The sequence below is a fragment of the Dromaius novaehollandiae genome, chromosome 15, assembly GCF_036370855.1.
Source record: "Dromaius novaehollandiae isolate bDroNov1 chromosome 15, bDroNov1.hap1, whole genome shotgun sequence".
Classification (NCBI taxonomy): domain Eukaryota; kingdom Metazoa; phylum Chordata; class Aves; order Casuariiformes; family Dromaiidae; genus Dromaius; species Dromaius novaehollandiae.
In genome coordinates, this window is record NC_088112.1 from 21,528,069 (window position 1) to 21,550,319 (window position 22,251).

Consider the following 22,251-nt stretch of genomic DNA (forward strand, 5'->3'; position numbering starts at 1 on the left):
ATGCTCAGCCCCATGGCCCATGGGGGGTCCCATTCCCGACAGGGCAGCTCAGCCCCATGGCCTGTGAAGGTCCCACGCCCCACAGGATGCTCAGCCCCACGGCCCATGAGGGTCCCGTGCCCCTTGGCGCACTCAGCCCCATGGCCCACAAGGGCCCCACGCCCCAGGGGATGCTCAGCCCCACGTCCCACGTGTCCCCTGCAGAAGGGCCCGTGCTGCCACCCACGGAGGTGCCCCCGGGGCCGAGGAGCTGCTGTCCCCGAGGTGGCAGGACCACCCCACGGTGACACTGACAGCGCTCCCCGCAGCCACACCACCCAAGCAGCAAAGGCGGTGAGCGCAACGCGGGGTCCAGCCGGGACGGGCTTTAGCAGCCGGGAACGCGGCCGGGGCTCGGGCTGCCCTTTGCTGTGACGCTTCCGCCTCTGGTGCCCCTGCGAGCTCCCCGTCCCGCGCAGCGCCTGCGGGGCCCCCGCCCGGCACCGGCTCCGGATGATGCTCTGCCACCGGCGCCGGTCGACAGGGAGGGCCAAAGCTGTATTTTTATTTATCGGGTGCTAGCAATTTCCAGAAGGGAGGCACTAAGGCTCGGCGCAATAGGAAGGGTCCGCCGGCCTCCGCCAGATGTGCGAGCAGAGGTGCCGCGGCGGCACGCTGCCCGCGGGTCTTGCAGGTGCCCGGCCCGCGCGGCCGCAGGAGCAGGTCAGCGCACTCCCCGCGCACCTCCCCGCGCACCCGAGCCGGGGACGAAGGTCCCCAGCTCCTCAGCGGGTGCCTTTTGCGGTGAAAAGTGGTACCGCGGGCACTGGCTGGACTGCTGCGGTTCAGTTAGAGACGTGGGCTGCCTGACGGGGTCCTGGGTGTAATTACAGCTGCACTACAGCCTCTTTTCAGTGCTTTTTCTCAAAGAACTCCCTGCCGAGGGCTGGTCTTGGCCACCCCGTTTTAAGCGCGCTTCGTTTTTTTAACATGAACGTCAAAGAAACCCCCAAAGTTGGGCTTAAAGGCAGGAAAAAGGACCCACCCCTGTAAGGGGCCGGTGCTTGCTCTGGAGCCCTTTCTGGCCGCTTCGCGCGCTCCCGCTGCAGCCGAGGCCCCCGGGCAGGTCTTTGCAGGCACCATCCCCGGGGCGCTTGCGGCGTGGGTAAACGCGAGGCAGGTTAAACAAGTCGTCAGGGAGGCGAGAGGCAGGCGCCGAGGCAGGGATAGCCCTAGGACACGTGCAATTCCCAGCCCCTGAATCCACCCGTCGCTGCGAGGTGCTCGGGAACGACACAGAGCCGTAACCTGAAAAGGGACCGTGCAATGTTTTGGAGGCTGCGGTGCAAAAGCCGTCCGCAGAAGGAGTCACGGCCCCTTTTCTGCAGCCTGCGTGTTGACAAGAGATGAGCCCGTGGCGCGGCAAGCCCCGGCCGCCCACGCTTTATTTGTTTCCCTCCCAGGTACCTTTGAGAAAAACTCAGCCTGAGCTTCCTGGTCGCCTGGGACCGCGTGTGGGCAAGGTAAATGCACTGTGAATGCTTCAGAGCGCTACGTTTTCAACGGTGCCTTGTTTGATGTGCGGCTTGAGTGCTGTTCTGCTACTTACTGGCTATTTTCAGTCTGTATCAGCAGCAGCTGGCAGCAGGCATCAAAGGAATATGTGCAGAAATGCAGAAAGGGGGGGAGCGGGTCAGCCCTGCCCCTCCGCTGCTTCCCACGGACCCGCGGCCGCACGGAGCCCGCGCGGGGTGACGAGCCCCTGCTCCGGCCTTTGCACCCGCGTTGCACCCCGGACCGCCGCCCGCCGCGCTCGGTGCGCGCTTGCTGCTCTGCCGCCGCTCAGCTCGGGCACGGAAATACCGATGGTCCCTCACCGACGTTTTGGGTCTGGGGCTGTGCTCACGCGGAGGTTTCGAAGCCTCCTCCTCCTCCTCCTCCTCCTCCTCCTCCTCCTCCTCCTCCCCCTTCATGCCGCCCCACGGGCAGCACGGGCGTTGCAGCCGCCGGGGAGCTGGTGGGTGACAGACACCCCACGGCGTGCACGCGCACCTGCGCTCGGTCTGCACTCGCGGGAAAGCACGCGCCACGAGTAAGCCACCCGCTCCGAGGAGTAAATAGATGATTGGCCGTGGAAACATGCTGCTCCACCCAGTTTATCGGGCAGCGAGCGGCTCCGCGACCTGGACCCGCGCGGAGCCTCACACCGTGGCTGGACGGCGGCGTCACCCGGGCCGTGACCCGGTGTCCTGCTGCTTCCCGGCGCCCGGCGGTCCCCAAGGCGCTCGCTTTCACGGCACCCCCGTGATCTGCTGTTTAATGGCAACCTGAGACACAGCGAAGAAGATCATTAAAAGCGTTTAATCGCATTTACCCGATACAGGGTGATCCCAAGTCTAGGACTGCTTCCCTAATCCGGAGGAAATGTTTAATAGTATTTTTACTTTAGACCTTAATAGTAATTTTACTGAAGACCAGGTCTCCGGCAGCGCTCCAGCACACGGTATTCCTTGTTCTGCAGCGGACCCCTGTCCATCCCAGTTAATAATGTCCCGAAATAAGGTGCTCCTGGGAAAGCTGTATCTCGAGTAACACTAAAACCCGGGAATTGCTCGGGATCAGCTGCAACGTTGCCGGCACGGTCTGCAGGAACAGCGCGCTCTGCGTCCCGCGTGCCGGCCAAAGCACCGCTCCGTGTCTCCCGTCCCGGCGGTGACGGCCAGCCGGGCGCCGTGAGCGGCGGCTGAGCCTTGGGCTTTAAACCCCCAAGGCGTGGGGACGGCCAGCCTGCGCCGGGCAGGGAGGCCCGACAGCTGAGGCTGCAGAAAGTGTTGGGAATATTGCTAAAAGCTGTTCAAACCGCGCCAGGGAGCTGCGAGAAAGGCTTTTGCCGCGGCCCACGAGGCCGGCGGCGGAGGTCTGCGGCGGGGACGAGGCCGCCGCCGAAATCTGCCTGGGCGGGTGCCGGCGAGCCCCCGGGGCGGCAGCGGGGCCGGGGCGGCCTCTCGGGCCGGGGGGGGGCCGGTCCCCACAGGATGGAGCGCGGCTTTGCGGAGGCAGCGCGGCGGGCGAGACCCCCTTATCTGCTTCCTCGCCGCTCCGCGTGCTTCCTCCCGTGGCCGTATCGTCACCTTTCCATGCCCACCGGTGCCCAACAGTCCCTCCGGGCCCAGCGCTGCCGGGACGTTTTCCCTCCCTCCCTGGGGGGGCTTTTAAGCTCCCCACGCGCTGCCCCTGCCCGGGAGCCGGCTGCCCCCCGTCCCTTCCCCACCTCCTCTCCTGCTTGCTCTCCCTCCTCGACAAGCAGCACCGGGGCCCCGGCGGGCACCGGCCTCCCGCCGCAGCCGCCGGCGCAGGGGGGGTTAAAGCAGCCCCGAATCCCCCCCCCCCCCGCCAAGGTGGGCGACCGGCCCCGCCGCCGCCCCGCGACTGCAGCGCCCGTTGCGGGCTGTTTCCATTTCTTATAAATGCCCCGCTTACAAAAAGGAAGTTTGGTTGGAGCACACGGAGGAAAATAATGTGAAAAATGCTGCAACGCTGCCCAGCTGGCGTGAGGTAATCGGAGCGGGCGCTCCGATCCCGGGGCTGCCGTAACTACGTCCTGGGATGGGCCGGCCGCCGCTCCCTGGAATCCCAGGGGCCTATTTTAGCACCTGATCCGAGCTCTCCCGAAGGGAGTTCGATTCTCCCCATCCGTCGCATGGTGAATTTTTAACTGAAAATAAGGTGATGTTATGTGCTTGATTTGGTGGGAAAAAGTGGAATCCCGCTGCTCTCCGCTTTTCCCTCAGCCTGGCGGGAGGGGCGGATCTTCCGCGAGGCTCCTGCGGGGCGAAGGGGGGGTTGCCAGCGGGCCGGATCCGGCGAGGGGCCCGGCGCCCCGCCAGCTGCCCGGCGTTGGCGTGACGAGGGTGCCGAGCCGCCGGCTCCCCGGCTGCCCCGCCGACGCGCGGGGAAGCCCGGGCCGTCCCCCCTCCCGGCACCTCACTGGCGGGCGTCCTGCGGGACCCCAACCCCGTTTCCGCCGTCGGCCGTGGTGCGAGAGCGGCGGCGGGGCCGGCACTTTGCACCTGGAAGCTCCCCGCGGGGCTGCGGCAAAGGGTGACGGTGCAGCGTGCCGAGCGCCGGACGGCTCCGAAGCATCCGCGCTTATTCCCAGCGCGGCTCTTGGCTGCCTGTTCGACGCAGCTCATCCGGTGTCACCCGGGCAGGAGGGGGAAGATGGGGCGTCTCCGAAACGATGGGATTAATTTCGGCACGGCCGTTAGCGTAGCCCGGTCCCCCTGCGCCAGGGCAGGTCCCCAGGCTGCAACACCAGCTTAGCCAAGCCAAGCTTAGCCGGGCCAGCGAGAGCCGCTTCTCCAGGCCCCGCTTTTGGGACACCAGGCCATCAACGCGGCTGCTGGAAGGACCCGCCGCGGGGCTCATCCTCGTGTCCCTGCCCTCCCCGGGGACGGCGCGGACGCCCCTCCGAGCGGCCCCGACGCACAGGCAACCTCGGGGGGCCGAAACCCCCCCCCCGGGCCACCAGAACCGGCCGGAGTGAGGCCGAGGAGGGGACACGTCGCGGGGACAGCACCGCCTCTTCGCGTGGCACCAGCGGGAGACGAGAACTGCTGGGAAAAGCACGCAGGGCCCTTTTCGACGCGGCGTGTCCTCGACGCCGGCGGGCTGCAGCTCCGCCAGGCCAGCGCAGGGCCCCGGGGAGGGAGGCGGCAGCCGCCCCGTGCGGGGGCACCGGGGGCTCCCGGGCCGTCGGGGGCCGGTCCCGGAGGGGTTTGCAGACGGGGCAGGACCGAACCGGAGCACGGCGGAGCCGCGGCAGCGGGGTTAAGCGGAGGATGCGGGACACCCGCTGCCCCCCCGGGGAGGGGGGGGATGCAAAACTCGCTCTCCCGCGCAGCTCCGCTTTGCCTTTTTTTTTATTTATTTATTTTTTTCCTCCGCAAAAAGCGGCTCAAGGCTGCCCCCCCCCGCGCTCCGCCGCCGCCGAGTTTCGGTTTCCCGCAAGAGGAGCGGCGGCTCCGGCCCCGCCGCTTCCGGGAATCGGTGCGGCCGCCGGGGGGGGCCGCCGCCGCCGGGGGGGGGACGGGGACGGGGACGGGGAGCGGGGGCCGGGGGGGCCCGGGGAATCCCGGCGCCGGCCCTGCGTCAGGGGACAGGAATCCGCCGGGACTTCCAGCCGCCGCGCCGGGAAAGCCCGCCCGCCCCGGGAACCCCCCCCCGGCACCTGGCTGCGGCGGCGGGGGGCGGCCGGGGCCCCCCCGGGGAACAACCCCCCCCTCCAGCCCCGCAGGGCCCCGGCCCCGGGCAAGGTGCACCGCGACACTTGCTTTTTCTTTTCTTTTTCTTTTCTTTTTTAAAACCAATTTATGGTCAATATTTTGTGGTGTTCCTGTGCACGGAGTTTTCCTGACGTGCAAACATCGGGGTGTGGTTTGCAAACGCCTAAGATAAATTTGCTGGTAATTTATTGTATTTTGTTTATTTATTTATTTTTAGACCTGCCCTCTGCGCACCTTCGGTTCGAACTCTGCGGCGTTGGTCCCCCCTGAGCCCGGCCGGCGGGGTTTTTCTCCAGCCCCGCGCCCGTCTCCCTGGGACGCACTTGCAGCGATGCGCTCGTCCCCGCGGCGTGGGCCGTGCTGCCCCTGCGTGCCTGGAACCCCCCTGCCAGGCTCTCTGCAGAGCCCTGCCGGATCTCCCGGCCGGGACGACGGTACCGATGGCACCCGGCCTTCAGCATCCCGGCGCAAGCGGCAGGAGCGCGGCTTCGTCCTTCTCCCGCAAACCGCTCACTTGCGAGAGGTTTCTGCGCGGCCGGCGCCGGCCTGGCCTCCCCGCCGCGGGGCCGTCCGGGTGGCAGGGGCTGGCGGAGGCACCGGGACATCCCCAAGCCCGCGGCGTGCCGGGGCCGAGGGCAGCGGCCGCTGTTCCCGTGCCGTCCGGGAACGGTCGAGCAGGTGAGCTGCCCCGCAGGCACCCTCGGCCGATGCCCGGGGAAGATTAGAAACGCACAGAAGCATGCATGGCATTTCCTCTTCGTGCTCTCCCAACCTCTGAGTATTCTCGACCCGGGACGTTTTTATTCATCCATTCGGTGACCCCCAAGGGTTTCCGCTGGCCCCCCGCGAGCTGCGTGCGAGGGCCAGCGCCGGCCGGGAGCAGCTGCTCCCCGTCCTCCTCCCCAAGGCATCCAGGAGCCGTAAAATCACGGTTTTATAGAAAGCTGCTGCTGTTTGCCCTAAATTACAGCATCCAGCTCTGGAAATGAGTAATTTTTGGTTACCAGGGTAAAAATATAAAATGAAGTATAAGAGTAATAATTAATATCATTCCACATGAAGGCAGTGTTGAATCTTCCTGGGCGTGCTGGCAGAGACCATGACTTTGAGCCTCTTGCAGAAACTAGAAGGCAATTTTAAAAATACAGCTGAAATCCTTTACACTTGGAAAAGGACCTAGATGGATTTGGGGGGGGGGGGGGTGCACTAACCGCCATGGTAGTTTTGGGGGACGTGACTAGGATGCTGCTTTCCAGGTGGATCTAGCTACCCTGCAGGAAGGAGTTCCCGTCTTTGGTGACGTTTGACTTGTCCCGCTCGCCTGACTCCCGGGGAACGCCTCGGTTTGTCGCGCATGGCGCTGTCGCCAGCGTTTTCCGTCCTTGCTTCGCTCCGTGTGCTAAGCGTTGCGGTTCCCCGGCGTTTTCCGTAGCCCGGTGAAGCAGGACGCTGCGAGGGCCCTGCGCGCCCGGCCGGGCTCCTCTGCAGCGCGTGCGCACGCTGGAGGGGAAATCTCCCGTGCCCTTTTGCAATAAGGGCTCGTGCGTGTGTATTTAACGGGCTTTCATGCTGCGAGCGTGTCGCCGGGTTTATGCCAGTTATGTTAGCGGCTGCTGGATTCCCCATTGATTTTCGGCTCCGAGCCCTCGCGCGGTCCCCGCTCCGCCGGCCACCAGCGCGGCCGCGGGAGTAGCCGCCCGTCTCGCCTTTCGCCTTGGCACCGCTCGCCGGGGCAGCTCTTCCCGTAAGCGCAGCACGTGCCGAGGTGGCGGAGCAGCCGCCTTCGCGCGGCCGCAGCATCCCGCCCCGAGCCTGATCCCGTGCGGCGGTAATAAAGCGGAGAAAACGGGCAGAGCTCAGAGGAGCAGAAGAGGCAGGGTCACCGGGAGCTGCTCCTGGGCGCCTCGCTGATGCTCTCGAGGTGCTACCGAAGGTGCCTTCTGCCCTGCGAGGCTGGGGCGGTGCAGCACCAACTTTTCCCTTATTTTCTGCTTTTTGGCCGAGCTCGGCTCTTCAGAGGTGACTTTGGGGTATTCAGCCCAGCGCTGCCTGGGCTAAGGCGGTGGTGTAGCCACGTGCCGGCGCGCGAGGCAGGACGGCGCCTGCGTTTGGGGTGAGACGCCCGGGAATCGGTGCCGAGGCCGTGTGCAGGGGACCCGGGGAGCGGCCGTGTCCCAGGCGGGGTTTGCAGCCGGGGCGAGGGTGCCGGCCGCCCCCACGGCCCCGTTTCCCACGGCTGCACTTCAAAGCCTGGGAAGAGGCTGGTTTCCAAGAGGTAACGCGGAGAGGAAGGGAAATTTTTGGAGTCAGGCTTAACGTCGACGCTGCAGAAAAGGGAACGTCTGCAGCGGCCGGGAGCTGGACTCGGCTCAAGGCAACCTCCAGCAATACCTGTCCTTTGCCTTCCCGCAGAGCCGCTCCCGGTGCGGTCATCAAGCGTGCAAGCCCGTGCCTGGCTAGGACTGACTTCATTTCTTCTTTTTTCCTGCTCTTTCCACCAATAACGCAGCCCCGGGGGGCAGCAGGCCCCTTGTCCCCTTCCAGGCTGGACGGGGCTCGGTGGCAGCGCGGCCGGAGCCCACCAGTGTCCCCAGTCCACCCGGGCTCGCCGCCGCGCTCCGCTCCCGCTCGTCCCTGGGGGAGCTGGGGGCTTTTCTGCACCGCGTCACGGGAACCGCCTCGCGGGAGCAGAGCGAAAACTGCGACGGATGGAGGCCTGCACAAACGTATGAACAATAATTTTGCTGATTAATTCTTGGTTTGCAGCGGCCGTGGCTGCTCGCCCCGTCCTGTGGAGCTGCGCTGCAAACGCTGGCTGATCGCTGTTCAAAACAGTGTGTGGTTTCTCGTATTCGTCAATACGACAAAGTCATGCTTTGCTTGTTTTTTTCTGTTATCACCGATATTCTCGCCCGTGCTCGAGTGAAGATCCCCAGCGGGGAACGGAGGAAAGGAGGTTTCGTGGGGACATCTAGTGTCGAGAGACCGCGGGAACTCGGGCAACCGGAGCCCAGCGCTTGGAGATCCTCCCACCGCAGATCCCGCTCGGCAGCCCGCGTCCCCGCAGGGTGCCCGGGGGTCACGTAGCAGAACAACAGCAGAATCGCTGCTGTGCTGGCTGAGAGGGTCTGAGGAACCATTTGCAAAAAAAAGTGTAAAGAAATTAAGGGTGAATTATTTCTTAACCCCTTGCAGAACAAGACGCTTCCAGAGAGTCGGCAGAGGCTGGAGCGCTCGGAGAAGGTAACAAGTGTCACTTCTCCAGTGAAATCCTCCCCTTCAAGATCTTTTTGGCTGTGTTTTTTACCAGATTGTTGAGTTATTGAGGCTTTTTTATTATTAATGAATATTTTCCTGTTCCTTGTCTCCTACCCGCGTTGCCCCTCCTGCCGCATCCTTGCACCTGATGCCCGGGTTTGTCGTGCGCGTGGGAGGACGAGGAGGTGGCAGCTCTGTGCCGGGGTCCCCCGCGACCCCAGCGTGGACGGACCCGGGGGACACGAGCGAGCCGCGCTGGAGGGCAGCGGCCGGCCAAGCGTCCCTCTCGCCCCAAGCAGCTCCCGTTCCCACGCCTGGGCTGGTCCGTAAAGGAAAAAACTGGAGCAAATCCGGGGAGGTGATAAAATGCTACGGCAGCGTGCTGCGGCGTCTCGTGGGAGTCAGATCCCCCATCATACAAAAAGCTCAGAGGTTGTCTTATCCCAATTCGGACTGAAATTTTGGAAAATTTGCTTTTTTTTCTGCTTTTTTTAATCAGCTCCAGTCTGTACTAACTTTCCTTGCCTGCTTGGGGCGTTGCTGGTCTCAGCCTTGTAGCGGTGATGGCGGTGGCTGACTCTCTGCTGCCCCTTTGGGGCCAGGAAAATCTGTGTTTATTCTGAACGATGTTCGGTTAACGCGGGAAGACGCGGCTTTCCCGAGGGTCCTTTACCCCCATCCCACAACCCCGCTCCGGCTTAGGGGAGCGTCGGGAAACTCGGCGCTGCTTCCCGGAGGAGGCTGGAGACCTTCCCTGCTGGAGGCCCGGAGGAGGCTCATTGCGGACGGCGAAGGCTACGGATTAGCCCCGGGTCTGAGGAACTGGTGGAACTGGTCCGTGCCAGCGTTTTACCGGCAGGTCCGTGCGTGACCCCCCGCTGCCGTCTGGGTGGGCGGTGGGATGCTCGGAGGCCCCGGCAGCGGCTGCATCCCGGAGCACGGGGAGCTCCCGGCCGGCTCCGGCATCGCGCTGCCCGGAGCAGCGTTCGCAGCTAGACTGACTGGTTTCTTCCCCTTTTTTTCTAACTGTTAAAAGACGCAGAGAGAAACCAATACGCTCTTCTATGACCAGCCCCTTGGGTCTCCATGGACCATCTAATTCCACCCGTGCCCGGAGACTTGGCAGCGGCGAGACTCGCGCGAGCGCGGGAATGGCTTGGAGGACGTTTGTGGACGAAAGGGCAGCGAGGCGCATTTATTCACCTTACCAAAAGCAGTAAAAACACAGAATAAATATTTTCTCCACAACACATATACCTGCAAAAGTAATATAACTTAACTGGCAACATAAAAATAAATTCAGATCACTCCAAACACTATCAGGACCGTCATTTTTTTAGAAAAGAATATGAATTCTCCAAGCGGTGCATGCCCGCATCCTCGCAGCTAGCAGTCACCAAATTCACACCGATCCTAACAAAGCCGTAGGTAGAGGAAAATCTCGGGATGTTTCTCGGGGCTTGTGAAACGTTTTGGGCTGAGTGCTAAGCACGCCGAATCCCATGGGCATGAGCGCAGTGTCGTACTCCTTGCTGTTAAGTGATATATAAGCAGCTAAGCTTATGCAAACCATAAAGGGTGAAATATTGTGTGAGTATAACTTTGCTGGTCATCCGGGTTTCAAAGCAGTGGCAAAGCCAGCTCTGTACTAAAAAATGTTGCTAATTATAATTATATTGATTAATTGTCGCCAGTGTCGGTGGATGTCGTAGTGGTGAGACTGCCGGTACAGCCAGTACCGGTTCCCTGAGCAAAATTAACTATTCCAGCAACATCAGTTGTGTACTGGTTTACTGGTCTATACAGGGATTTTTGCTCTTTTCAGCCTGTTTTTAAGAGAAATACCCGCATGTGGGCCCCGCTCCACTGAGACTGAGCAGCATCAGCGGATGTTTCTGGCGGAGACCTGACCCGCAACCCGAAAGGTTAGCGATTCCCAGCGCCGTCGCGCGAGGGCACGCGGCACCTTCCCGAGACCGTCCCTCCGCGACGATGGGCCTGAAAACACCAGCGAGGGAAACCCAGTCCTAGCAGATCTCCCTGCATCACGCGCTACTTAAGGCCGCGGCACGGTGCCGCGGGGAGATAACGAGGGCAGCGGCACCGCCCGCTCTTCTCGCTGCAGGCGTTCGCGCTCACTCCTGTTGTGACTGTTCTGCAACGAGCTGCAGCGCATCTAAGCTCGAGCTTCCCACGTCAGACTAAAAGGTTTTCTGAGTAGTCAGGTACTTGCATAATACTCCGGACTTTTTGCCTTTTCGAGCATTTAAACTTTCATCCGAAAATGTGAGTGACATTTTGCCATCGATAACTTCAGAGATCGCATTCCCGGCGCGAGCGAATGCAGAGCCGCTGGAGCTGGAGACGTGTCCTTCTCGCTGTTAGCGCAAAGAGTACTTCTAAAACAAAAACGCATTTTACCGCTTGCTTAAATTTACAGCAATCCTAGAAACTAACAACTTCATGCTCTTCGGTTTTTCGATGACTTTCGGATGAACGTTTTCAGTTTTTCTATGAAATTTTTGGGGGTCTTTCTTTCTGTATCGCATTCCTCCTGAAAAATTAACCAAGAAGATGAAATTGTTTAATATCTAACAATTATAGAGAGTTTTTTTTAATCTTGAAATCATCTTATAAATTTTCCTTAAAATATAAATAGGCTAATCATGTATATGGATCCTTGTTTTAGAGATGAGTCAAACTGAAGACTAGAATAAGGGTAGAAATGTAAAGTAATACTAGGATTTCTTCTTGCATATACTAAACAAAACTGGTTCCCTTTTGTGCAGCAATAAGGGTTCAGTTGTGGGTTGTGCACCGCGTTTTAATAGATTGCCCTGCTGCATGATCTCTGCTAAAAGACACGATAGAAATGAATTCCTACCTCTTTTCCTGGGCGTAGCGTGAGCGATTGCTTCAGTCTCTCAAATTTTTGGAAAAAAGCCCCAAATTTTTTCATATCCAGCTGATTTTTCAACAGCTCCGTTCCTTCGAAGATTTTGTTCACGCAATTTGCATTCTAAGATGGAAGAAATAACAAAACTGAAATACAGGAATTTGTAACTGTGAACAACAACTAGTTCATTAAAAACTATCTCGATTTATATTCGACGAGCTGGGTGACGAATGCTGTCGCTGACTTGAGGACTCATTTGCAAACGATTCAGGCAGACGTGCTTAGTTTCTGTGCACATTTACTCTGCAGGCAGATGCCTGGAGATGGCAGTTTCTGCTAGCGTATGCTCTGCGATGCCCAGGCGAGCCTTGTAGTCACCTACAAACTTAGCCCTAGCTCCTTTGTGGCCTTTTGAAGACCAATTTCATTTATTTGCTTGCATCAGCAGGTAACTGGTTCCTGGCTCCGGCGTGCCCGCGGGAGGCTGCCCGCCGTGGGAGCCGGAATCGCTGGATTTGTCCCCGAGACGTCACGAGGCTGCGTGCGGCTCCGTTAGGACACGTGAACGGCAGCCGTGCTCACGCTGCATCCACGTTTCCAGGTAACGCACGGCAGAATAAAACCTTACTCGAGAGAGCGGGGTTATTAAAAAGCCAACCTGCAAATAAAATAGCCTCTCCACGAAGAGTTAACGCAGCTCTCCTGAACTACCAGCGAACGCGAGAAATTCACGGGAGATGCAGAAGAGGATGGCGAGCCCGGAGAGAGGAGCTCAAGCTTTCCTTTGAGACAGATGTTGCTCCCAGATGTGTCGTGGTGTCTTATCCTCAGCTTGTGAAGGCTTTAAAACACCACCGTTCGGACAAAATGTGGTAACGCAACTATTTGATCCTGTTGCTAATGCTAACGGTATGAAAATCCATTTCTGAAAGCAGACTGAGCGTTCTGGCATGGGAAAGCCCTTGTGCGAGCGGGGTGCAGATGTGCAAGAAAAAATGTGAATGAGTTTCTCCTTCCCCTTTCACCTGCCCTTCGTGGGGAAGGTTGATTCACAAAATCGCTGGTGGCTGTGGGTGTGCTGAGCTGCAGAAAGGTTATAAAACCATAAACCAAGATTAATCACTATCCTTGGCTGCTCTTATGTCACAGCATGTCTTTGACTCACGTTTGAATGGTTTTAGTAACATTGAAATCATCTTATTATACCTTCCTCTAAAATGTAATTATTTGTATAGAAATCACAACGAAAGTGCAAAACTTTTATCTTCAATACAGAGTGAGTACTGTGGGGAGATAACACTTCTAAGGCTATGTCTTAGTTTCAGATGACTAAATTTTTGAAGAAGTTAACTTTATTTAAAGAAAAAGTTTTACTTACATCTGTATGAAGTGGAGTCTCAATCCTCAGATTCTGAAAAATAATACATTAGTTAAGACTTTCGAATATATCCTTCACTAACTGTAATAAGAATATGATGCCACATTAATAGATTGTTGAACTTTTATTAAAAGCTGAATGTTCAGAGAACAGGATGGTTAAATATATCAGGTTTTAAATTAGAAAAGCGTAAACGTGAGCTTACCTGCATGTCCGCTGTCACCGAGTCATAAATTCGTTCTAGCAGGGTGAGTAATTCGGCTGCGCTGCTGGTGTGGGGAGCAGCCCAGACGCCGGCAGCCAGCAAGATGAAACACAGATGCGTCTTCATTGTCCTGGTGCCTCGGCGACTCTGCAAGTGCTTCGGGACCGATCTCCTACCATTTTATCAGCTCTCTAGAAGGAAATGATCAGTTTAGGGTGATTTTTGAAACTGATAAAAAAAACCGTGCCATTCAGTGAGACTTTCTGGAAGAGAAAGTTTCCAGTTAATTTTGTGTTTCATGTTTGGGCATCCTCCTTACCCAATCAGCATTTCTGCAGAAGTAGGTAGCAAAGATGCGAGGATGTGGCCTTTTCCCTTTTAAAATCAGTAAAATGTGTGCTGGCCCGAGCCATGCCTGCGTCTCCACCGCTCTTCCGCAGAAAGCTGCTTCCCCGAGAGCTGCCTTCGGCCCCCTGAGGCAGGGAGAAAGGAGACTTGGGAGCAGGGAAAGAAAAAAAAGATCCCACGGGGGAAAAAATGTGAACTATTGCCTGGAAAGAAAAAGAGCAGCGTTTGTGCAATAGCCTGGCCAGATCTGATCAAGCTGCAGGTCCGACGCGGGGAGGAGCCGGCGTCGGGCACCCAAGCTCGCTGACTTGCTCTTCCATCCTTTCTGCAAGCGTTTTCCCTCTTTTCCGCGGCGGCAGAGCGGCCGCTGCAGCCGGTGCCCGTGATCCCGTTGGTGCCTCAATGCTCCCCACGTCGGTGGTGGCCGCGGGGCTCAGCTGCGCCCGGCCACCCGCCCCGGACGGGACCCACTCGGTTGTCTGCACATTGCGCTTTCCCACGACGCCGTTTCCGAGATCGGAAGCTTGCAGAAACGCGGCCGTCCCGCGAGGGCATCGGTCCGGGCTCGGCGGAGAGCACCCATGCACCGAGCTCCCGCGTCAGGTACCTGCGAATGCTTCCCCGCATTTTTGGCCCATGAAATTTTCGGCCAGAAAGCAGCGGCAGCAGCGGTTTGCAGGCATTGGCCTCCCAGAAGCTGGGCAAAGCCTCCGTCAGCCCGGGGCGGCCCCGGCTGCACCGTGCAGCCGCGCTCGGCTCGGACCCCTTTGACAACCCAGCTCCAGACTTGCTGCAGGGCTCCGGGGCTGGCCGGGAAATTTCCTTTCCTACGAACACAGCTGGCTGCCACGGGCCAAGCCGGACAACCCGGGATGCCCCGGACCCGGCTCGGCTCTACCGGGCTGGTGGGTCGGCCGTGCCCGACACGCTTTCTCCCTCAGCCCTCTCCTCTTCCTTTTTTTCCCACCTGCATCCGAGATTTCAGTCGCTTCTGCAGCGTCGTAGCACTGTCCTAGAACGTTATATGAACTAGGGGCTTTTTCCTTTTTCTTTATTTGTCTTGGCAAATTTTATTTAATCAGAAATTCCCAAGAACTCGCTTCGCAGTTCCCAAGAAGCATAGATAGGGATTTCTGTTACAAATGCCAAGCATAAGGTGGTCTTTCATCAGGAACCTGGCTAGCTCCCAAAAAGCCAGGATTTGTTCTTCACCTTTGCACGATCGCTGGGTCTTTGTTAATTACTCCAAATTAGTAAGGTTTGGTAATGCCATTTCATTTTTTTGCCTCTTCTGCTTGAGATAGCTTAAAACTGTTCAAGTGCTGGGTTTTTATCTTTAGGCAAGCTCAGTGTGCCTGCACAAACTGTAATCACATCTTCCAGCTTCAGAGTCCTTACTGGGCTGATGGCTTTTTCTTCATATGTGCGTGAAGGTGAAGGACCATGTAGGAACAAAACGGGACAGCACTAGCAAGCAGAGATCCTCACCTTAGAGACGCTATGCGCAATGTTCATCTCTGTAGCTCTGCAGTGAGTCTGATTTGTGAGTGTGGACAGCGTGAAGGCACTGCAAGCACTAGCAGTGGTAGTGATAATAATAATAAAAAGCAAAGAAAATATTGCTGAGGAATCTTTGGAGGCTGGAGGAGAAAAGCAGGTGGCTGCTCTGTGAAAAACCTGTAAGAACTGAGCAAGTTAATTAGTTAAAGTCTGACGCTGGATTGTATTCACAAAGTCCTCGTGCGTCCCTGGAGGCTCGGACTGACGTGTTTAATCAGGCTGGCAGGGGAGGCAAAGCCGCCTGGGTTAGCAGAGGCCGGATCAGCCCCGCGTTGCTGTCCCTGTCCTCGACCCGCGAGAGCCGGCACCTCAAACGCGGTCGCTCTGCCTCGGACGAGGTGGATACGCTGGACCAACGGTGAGGTTGCTCGAGCACTTCCATGGCTTTTTGCACCTCGGGGTGGCTCTGCTGCATGTCCTTGGGCAGGTCCCAGCACCAGCTCCGGCGGGAGCTGCTCAGCGCTTGTCGCTTGGCACCAAATACAGGGCAGAGCCGCTCGACTAACAGTGCCCCAAAACCCGCGCAGCAAACACCGCTGCAGTCCCCAGCGCAGGTAGACCTAAATCGACACGCAGGAGCTAACGAGCTGCTGCATGTTGCTGTCACCTTAGTGTCTTTTTGCTGGCATCATTAGCTCGAAGCTGCAGCTGTTTGCAGTAGCTGGTTTTGCTCATTCATCTAGATAAGCCTGAAGCTGCGATGCTCAGATAAGGCTTATTTACTGGCACACTGCGTTGGCGCAGCATGGAGGCCATGCGCTAACTTGTGCCTTTCTGGCTTAGCAGGCTCGAGCAAATGGAAACTCCTGAAAATCAGGAGACAGACTGCGATGACTTTCCTAGAAGAACTTTCCTCTGAAGACGGCAACGTCTGCGCGAGACCGTCAGCGCTCCTCCGCGCGGGCGCAGGTCGCAGCAAAAGTGGAGGAACTAGCTGGAGAAGCTCTGCAGAGTTGAGGTAAGGCTCTGGGGCGTTTCGGGGGGAGGAGGCCTCTGTGCACCCTCCTCCTCTCCCCTTTCGTGCCCCAGGTGAAAAGAGGGGGCAAAGGGCCCTTGCAGAGCAGGGCATCCCCGAGCGGCACCGCGTGCAGCGGCCGCGCTGGCCGGGGTCGGCACGCTCCGCCGAGGCCGGCAAAGGGATGCGGCGTGAAGCGACGTGGTAAAGGAACGTGGCAAACGGTGTCCTACAACGGAGTGACGTTTGTGACCGACTTTGCGTCCTTTTCCTCCCTTCTGTGCACGGGCGGGCTAGAGGGACGCGTGGATCAGCGGCTTTGGAACTGCTCCTCATCTCTTAAGTCCTCCTTAATAAATGGGCAACTTTTGACTAGTGTAATCTTGCACATCGGAACTGCATTTCATCAGTTAAATTCAATAGTAAATGTTGTATCATTTGCTAAAGATAAGTGTTTCTTAGGAATTTCTTAAGTTGTTGCAATGTTTCACTTGATCTGCTGCTCTGGCAGATGCTGTGTGGCCCCATAGGGACTTCGGCAGCAGCCGGTGCCACATGTTTGGTCATACAAAAAATTGCAGCCCTGGTTTGTGGGAAAAACCCTCCTGGGTGGTTGTTCTGCACCCAGGACAGAAACACGGTTCAGGACCAGAGAGGGCATCTCCTGCCTGGAGACCCGGCTTAATTCTCACAGAAGAGCGAGTGTCTCGGTGGGCCAAGAAGATTTCCAGAAATTGTTTATAGTTTCTATTACAATATAAATATGCTATTAGTGAATCATGGAAATGATCTGAAATGCTTTCTGCAATTGGTTGTGTTTAAATATTTTGCGTCAGGGGCCTACTTCAAAACGATGCAGCTGCAACCAGGTTCTCTCCTATCCTGGCAAGGTTTATGGCCCCAAGCTGGTCGTCATCTGAGGTCGCAGTGACTGTTTTACCTCTAGCTATCTTCCCGCCTCTTCCAGAGGGCAACAAAGAAAAGTGAGATGAACACAAAAAGCAGATCGCTAGCGGGACCCCGGAGTCCCTGCTCGGAAGGTGGTGGGACCCGGAGGATCCTTCCCTTGGCAGGTAGCGGATGAAGTTGCCCAGAGCAGCAACACCCCGGAGCACCGCTGCCCCAGCAAACTGCACGGCTGCTTTTCCAAGAGTCAGTTCGAAGCCAGGAAAATTGAGAAATTTTGAAGAGACTGGTCTTGACCTAAGCAATAGGAAGCAAAATGCTTTCTTCGGAACAGGCTGCTAGGAGGAATGTTGTTTACACTTCGGTCGTGGTCTGTGGGAGGGATCGTTTGCTGGAAACGACGTGTGAAATATCAGACTGGCTTTGCAGGGGAGAGTGGGCTGAACTCGGACCGGCGATCCGGAGACGGGACCTGCTGGACAGAGGTGCTGGGCAGTTCGGAATAGCTCCTCAGGGTACGTTGGGAGCAATACACCGGTTTTACAGGGTTATTTTAAACCCCGTATTTAAGCCTTTCACCAAATACACCCCAAAAGAATAACGCACCTAAAGTGCAAGGCTTAACCAGGGCTTTCATTTCACAGCTACTCCCTTTCCTGTTATCCGCACAGAGCGATCCGCAGCGAGAAACGCCGGCTCTTGCTGGTCTCTGGTGGTGGTAAATGAATTACACTGGTAGTTGGCCCTGTTGAAAGACAGAAAGCAGTGGCCGGCTGGCCCTGGCGGGTTTGTCCACGGTCCTTCCTTGCCTCCTCTTTAAGGCAAACCAGGGCAGGGGATGCACAGGTGGGAGAGGACAGCGGTGATGGGCAGGACACGGTTTCTGTCCAGCGCTGGATGATGCTGTTTTGGGGACCAAAAATGGAGTTTGGCCCACAAATGGAGTTGGTAGGAGCCTGAACACCTGTGACTATACAGCTCTTTCAGCTCGGAGGATTCAGTGTGTTTGTCTCTAGTTTGTTTGCTTTCTGTCATGGCTAAGGCGAGGGGCTGACTCTGAGTCCCCGCACGACGACCGTGCCCTGGGGAAGGGTGCTGGTGCGGTGGGCAGCGTTCTCCTCGCACAGCAGCTGCAGCTTTTGCCTGAGCATCTTGCAAACAAAAGCCTTGAGGCTTTCCTTAATCAAGTTTTTCTGAATACCGAAGCTTTTCCTATTCCCTCCCAGCAGTGTGCAGGGAGTGTCGAATGTAAATCTTAAATTTTGCACAAATCAGCTTCATAGACTCTCCTACAGCTTTTTAGTCCTGGGACTCCTAAAAATCTCATTCATGTATTTTGATGGATCCGGTTTGAAATAGCACCTTTACTTTTTGTTCTAAAATGATTTTTCTGCAGGTCGGCCAGACCGAAAACAGCTAATACACAGTGCTGGCAACAGAGTCCCTCTTAGCACTGAAATCCCGTTTCTCCCACTTAACCAGGCAGGAGATTCCAAAATGTTCTAAAGGACCAGAAATTGTCTCTTATCCCAGCAGCAGTAATTTCTGAAGAGCAGATAGGTCGCATAAAATGAGAATTAAGTGCTCCAAGCACCGTTAGCTGCAGGGTCTAGTCTTCTGCTAACACAGAAAGAAGGTCTGGAGGTCTGAGAAGGGAAGGCTGGTTTCCCCAGGCTCCTCAAAAAGGGATTTCCAGAGACTCCAGCTTGCCGGCAGCCTTTTGCACGGGGCACCGTAACTGCGTGCTGTCTTCTCGGGAGTGTCCTATTCCAGCGAGAGCCGTCGTGAAAACAGAGTTCCACTATACAAAAATATTGTTATTTTTCATATTTGGCCCCTTTTCAGGCCAGTGCCACCTGTAACAGCGAGAGGATGCTCCTGTGGGTAGGAGCTGAGTTGCATGGTTGCACGGTTGCATGAAAATCAGCGGTATCGGGGTGCTCTTTGGCTGTGAAGCTGCCTCGATTAGTTAGTCCCAGCGTGGTCTTTTAAGCAGTCAGTAGCATTAGTCTTGTCGCCTCGTGAGCTTTAGCCTGGCATTGGTGAGCAATATCGTCCCCACGTGTAGGTATATCCTACATTACAGCTTACACTTTGAAAATGTTTTAACATACTTTGGGAAGAAAGATGAGTTTTTAGCATGACCTATAATAATGGTTACAATCTCTCAATAATGTTTGGTTGAAAGGTTTGGGGTTTTTTTTTTATAGGATTATATGGTCTTTGCAAACACTTTCTGTGGTAAAATGCTGGGTTTGATATTTTTCATTTTTGTGCAGAAAACTGAAATGAAGCATAAAATGGAAGCAAAAAATGAAGCTCTCCAGCGTTAGACGCTACATGCGGAAGCTGTTATTCAAGTACCTAATGCCCCTTCTCTGCTACAGGTCAGGTTTCCTGACTCATTGCATCTCCGAGGATGCACTGTCATCTCTGCAATAGCTGAGTTAAAGGTCCTGGGATGAGTCACAGGAGCGCTGTTTAGAGAGATGCCCTTAAATGTTAAGCTGTTTCAAAATTAAATATTTCAATATTTCCAATGGTTGCTGAATCTCTCGCAGTGACTAACGGTATAGACACTGAGCTGTGTGACTGGTCAATATTCTTGCGTTTCCTCTTTGCTTCTGTATTTATTCCTTTCAGCTGAGGTTTGTAACTTCACAGTCTAATGGATTAAGCACTTTTACACTACGAATAACAATGTCTGATTTCATCCTCAATTTTCGCAGTCACCAAGGCGGGAATCACTTTGCCAAGCTGCCAGGACTTTGGAAGTCATCCTCAGCTCTCGGCCACCCTTTTGGTTCTCTACTTCTCATATTTTGGGTCTCTTTTACAATATCTTCCAAATGTACCTACCTGCTACATTCAGTTCCTTGGTCATAGTTTTGCTAAATTACTTATTCAAATGTTTTACTTCATAGGTGAGTTTCTACGACTTCCCCGAAATATGTCGATGGCAACGATGTTTGACTTAAAACTTGCATAGCGCCCAGATTAGGCAGTTCCTCAAACTGCTTTATGCCTCAAAAGCTAGATAGATGAGTTCACACCCACACAGAAGCCCTTTGCATTTAATAAACCTCATACGCTTCTGTTTATTAGCAAAAGTATCATTTTCCTCTCACACTTCAGATTCTAGAAGAATGAAGTATCTTTATTTAGAAAAAATAAATCACAAATACACCTTTCACTTTACTAAAAAGTTACTTAATAATGGAAAGAAAACAAATCTAGCCTAAATTAGACATCATTTACTACTGTTTTTGTTTATATTGTTACAATTATCAGTAGTATATTTATATTGTAATAAGCCTTCAAAGACCTACAGAGTCTCATATTCGCCTGGCACTGTGTCAACAAACACACATTTTCCCCACTCTTTGCTCAAGAGTTTGAAAGTAGCTTGGGTTGAAAATAAATTTCAAGGTGGAGTAGTATTAAAATAAGTAGGTTCTGTTTTCATAATAAATATATTAAATAAATAATGTTGATAATACTGATACACTGCACTACAGTTTTGTTACAGAATTTCAGGAAAACACAGTGATTTCAAACTGAATGAAACACATATTTAAAAGTAAGCCTTTTCTCATTTTTTTTCTCCTGACTTCAGACAATAAAGACTGCCAATTTTGGAAATATTTGAGGTAGAACACATTTATGGATCTGCCTTCTAATCTATATATTTTTTAATTTCACTCACACAGTTTCATTTGGCTCTTAAAAGACATACTAAATATTATATCACACAAAAATACAACAGTATTAATAATTTTAAATACTTCTTTCATTCACTATCACTTTGAACATTACAACTCCGTAAAATATAAAAGCTCTCCATAAATTAAATAAATACATAAATACCCGTAGTAAGAAATAAAGCTATAAATATCCAATAAAATATCTAAAACATTCATGTTGAGGTTGCGCTGGCTCTTTGCGGAGTTCTCCGGGAGCTCTGCAGCGTGCTGTCAGAACGAGCTCTAGTGTTGCATAAGCCGCATGTCCAGCCGGAGGTGTTGCTAGTGTCCATCCTTGGCTGTTGGAGCACAGAAATTCGCTTCATTCAGCCTTTGAAAGAATATGTCGTAGTTGTACAGGGCAGTCTGAGGGTCCACTGTTCGCACTTTGCAGGAACTGACTTCCTTAGGTCCCTATAACAATAACAATAGATAACGATAATAATAAGGACAATAAGAAGAAGAATAAGAAGTGTGTATTGTTGCAGAGTATTGGCTGTTGTTCAAGGCAATATTTTAATGAGAAAGAAAGACAAATCTTCATGACTGAACTGAGAGAAGAAGACTTTTGAAGATCAGGAACATTTCTTCCTGACTTATTTTATAAGTTTCCTTAATAAGATGTGCTTAAGGCCATTTCTTATTTCTCTTTTGGCTAATGACAAATCCAGGATTTGTTTAAGGGTGATACATCTTTTAGAAAACTGTGACTTCCATCCATACTCCATGAACTACAGGTAAGGTTTTTCTATAAAAGCATTGCTTAAAGGCAGCCGTAATGCTCAACACCACAAAATGAAGCGTGTCCAAAGATGGTATCAAAATTTTGTCATTGACTTTAGTGCACCAGGATGCTCAGAGCTGTTTGATTTCATATGTTTTGAAAACATATGAGCCAGACTGGTCACAGTAATTTCAACTTTTTCCCTGTTTAATCACTATCAATAATGCATGAAAAACTTACTTTATATGTTTCAGTTATATTTCTTATTATGTGGGCCAAGTTTCCCTTCATCAGAGAAACACGTGTTATCATTTCGTTATCCTCAGAGCCTTTTTTTTTCCCCAGCTGTTCCATGGCACTATTAAGCTGATGATGAACACAGTTGCACTAAAAAAAAAGAATCAAACAACAGCAAAATTATATTCTGTCAAATGAGGTAAATTTTATCTCCCATTAAATTCAATATCTAACTGTAGGCATAGCAAAACCAGAAATGATCTATTGTCTACTGTATTTATTTGTATATGATTAGGGAAGGGGGCACTTTTCTATTTTTTCTGGGATTTTTTTGGTTTAAAAATCTACAAGAGGAGAGAAATGAACATGTTAAACAAGTCATTAAAAAGGACATACAAATCAACAATGGAGCAAGAGTTGCAAAGAGGAATCGAATCTGTCAGTGTTGCAGTTTTATAAATTGTAATGAGTATCCCAGGAAGATTAGATCTGCTAATTACCTTTCATGATGTTGACTTCTGATTTTATTAACTTCGCTAACATCTTTGTGCGGAAGGACAGAAGCACCACACTCTTCTGTCTACAAAGTGCTGCTTTTCAACCTCTTTAAAATTGCAAACGCTTAACAATTTTCCCCTACAAATAAGGCCTTCTGACGATAGGCTGCCTTTTCTTCGTTACTTTTCATGAGCATTTTACTTGTAGTTCGCAGAGCCTGAGGAATCTGCAGGCCACAGACTGAAAACCACTGATCTACAAGGCTTTATGTGACAACTT

The 22,251-nt window shown here is 54.0% G+C and overlaps 1 protein-coding gene across 1 annotated transcript; it reads right to left on the bottom strand.

Annotated features, from left to right (window-relative positions):
* Positions 1–10,423: 10,423 nt before the first annotated feature.
* LOC112994149 (interleukin-5-like) lies at positions 10,424–13,139 on the bottom strand. Its single transcript, XM_026118324.2, has 4 exons — positions 13,002–13,139; positions 12,797–12,829; positions 11,407–11,541; positions 10,424–11,076 (listed from the first exon to the last, which is right to left on the bottom strand). Exons 1-4 carry the CDS (start codon positions 13,125–13,127, stop codon positions 10,984–10,986), a joined length of 387 nt encoding a protein of 128 aa, XP_025974109.2. The 5' UTR covers positions 13,128–13,139; the 3' UTR covers positions 10,424–10,983.
* Positions 13,140–22,251: the final 9,112 nt, after the last annotated feature.

Excerpts from the sequence above, each read along its gene's own strand:
- LOC112994149 (XM_026118324.2), bottom strand. The coding sequence starts at position 13,127 with ATGAAGACGCATCTGTGTTTCATCTTGCTGGCTGCCGGCGTCTGGGCT. Across the intron at positions 12,830-13,001 it reads CGGTGACAGCGGACATGCAG|AATCTGAGGATTGAGACTCC; the intron begins GTAAGCTCACGT and ends ATTATTTTTCAG. Across the intron at positions 11,542-12,796 it reads AGACTCCACTTCATACAGAT|AATGCAAATTGCGTGAACAA; the intron begins GTAAGTAAAACT and ends CTTCCATCTTAG.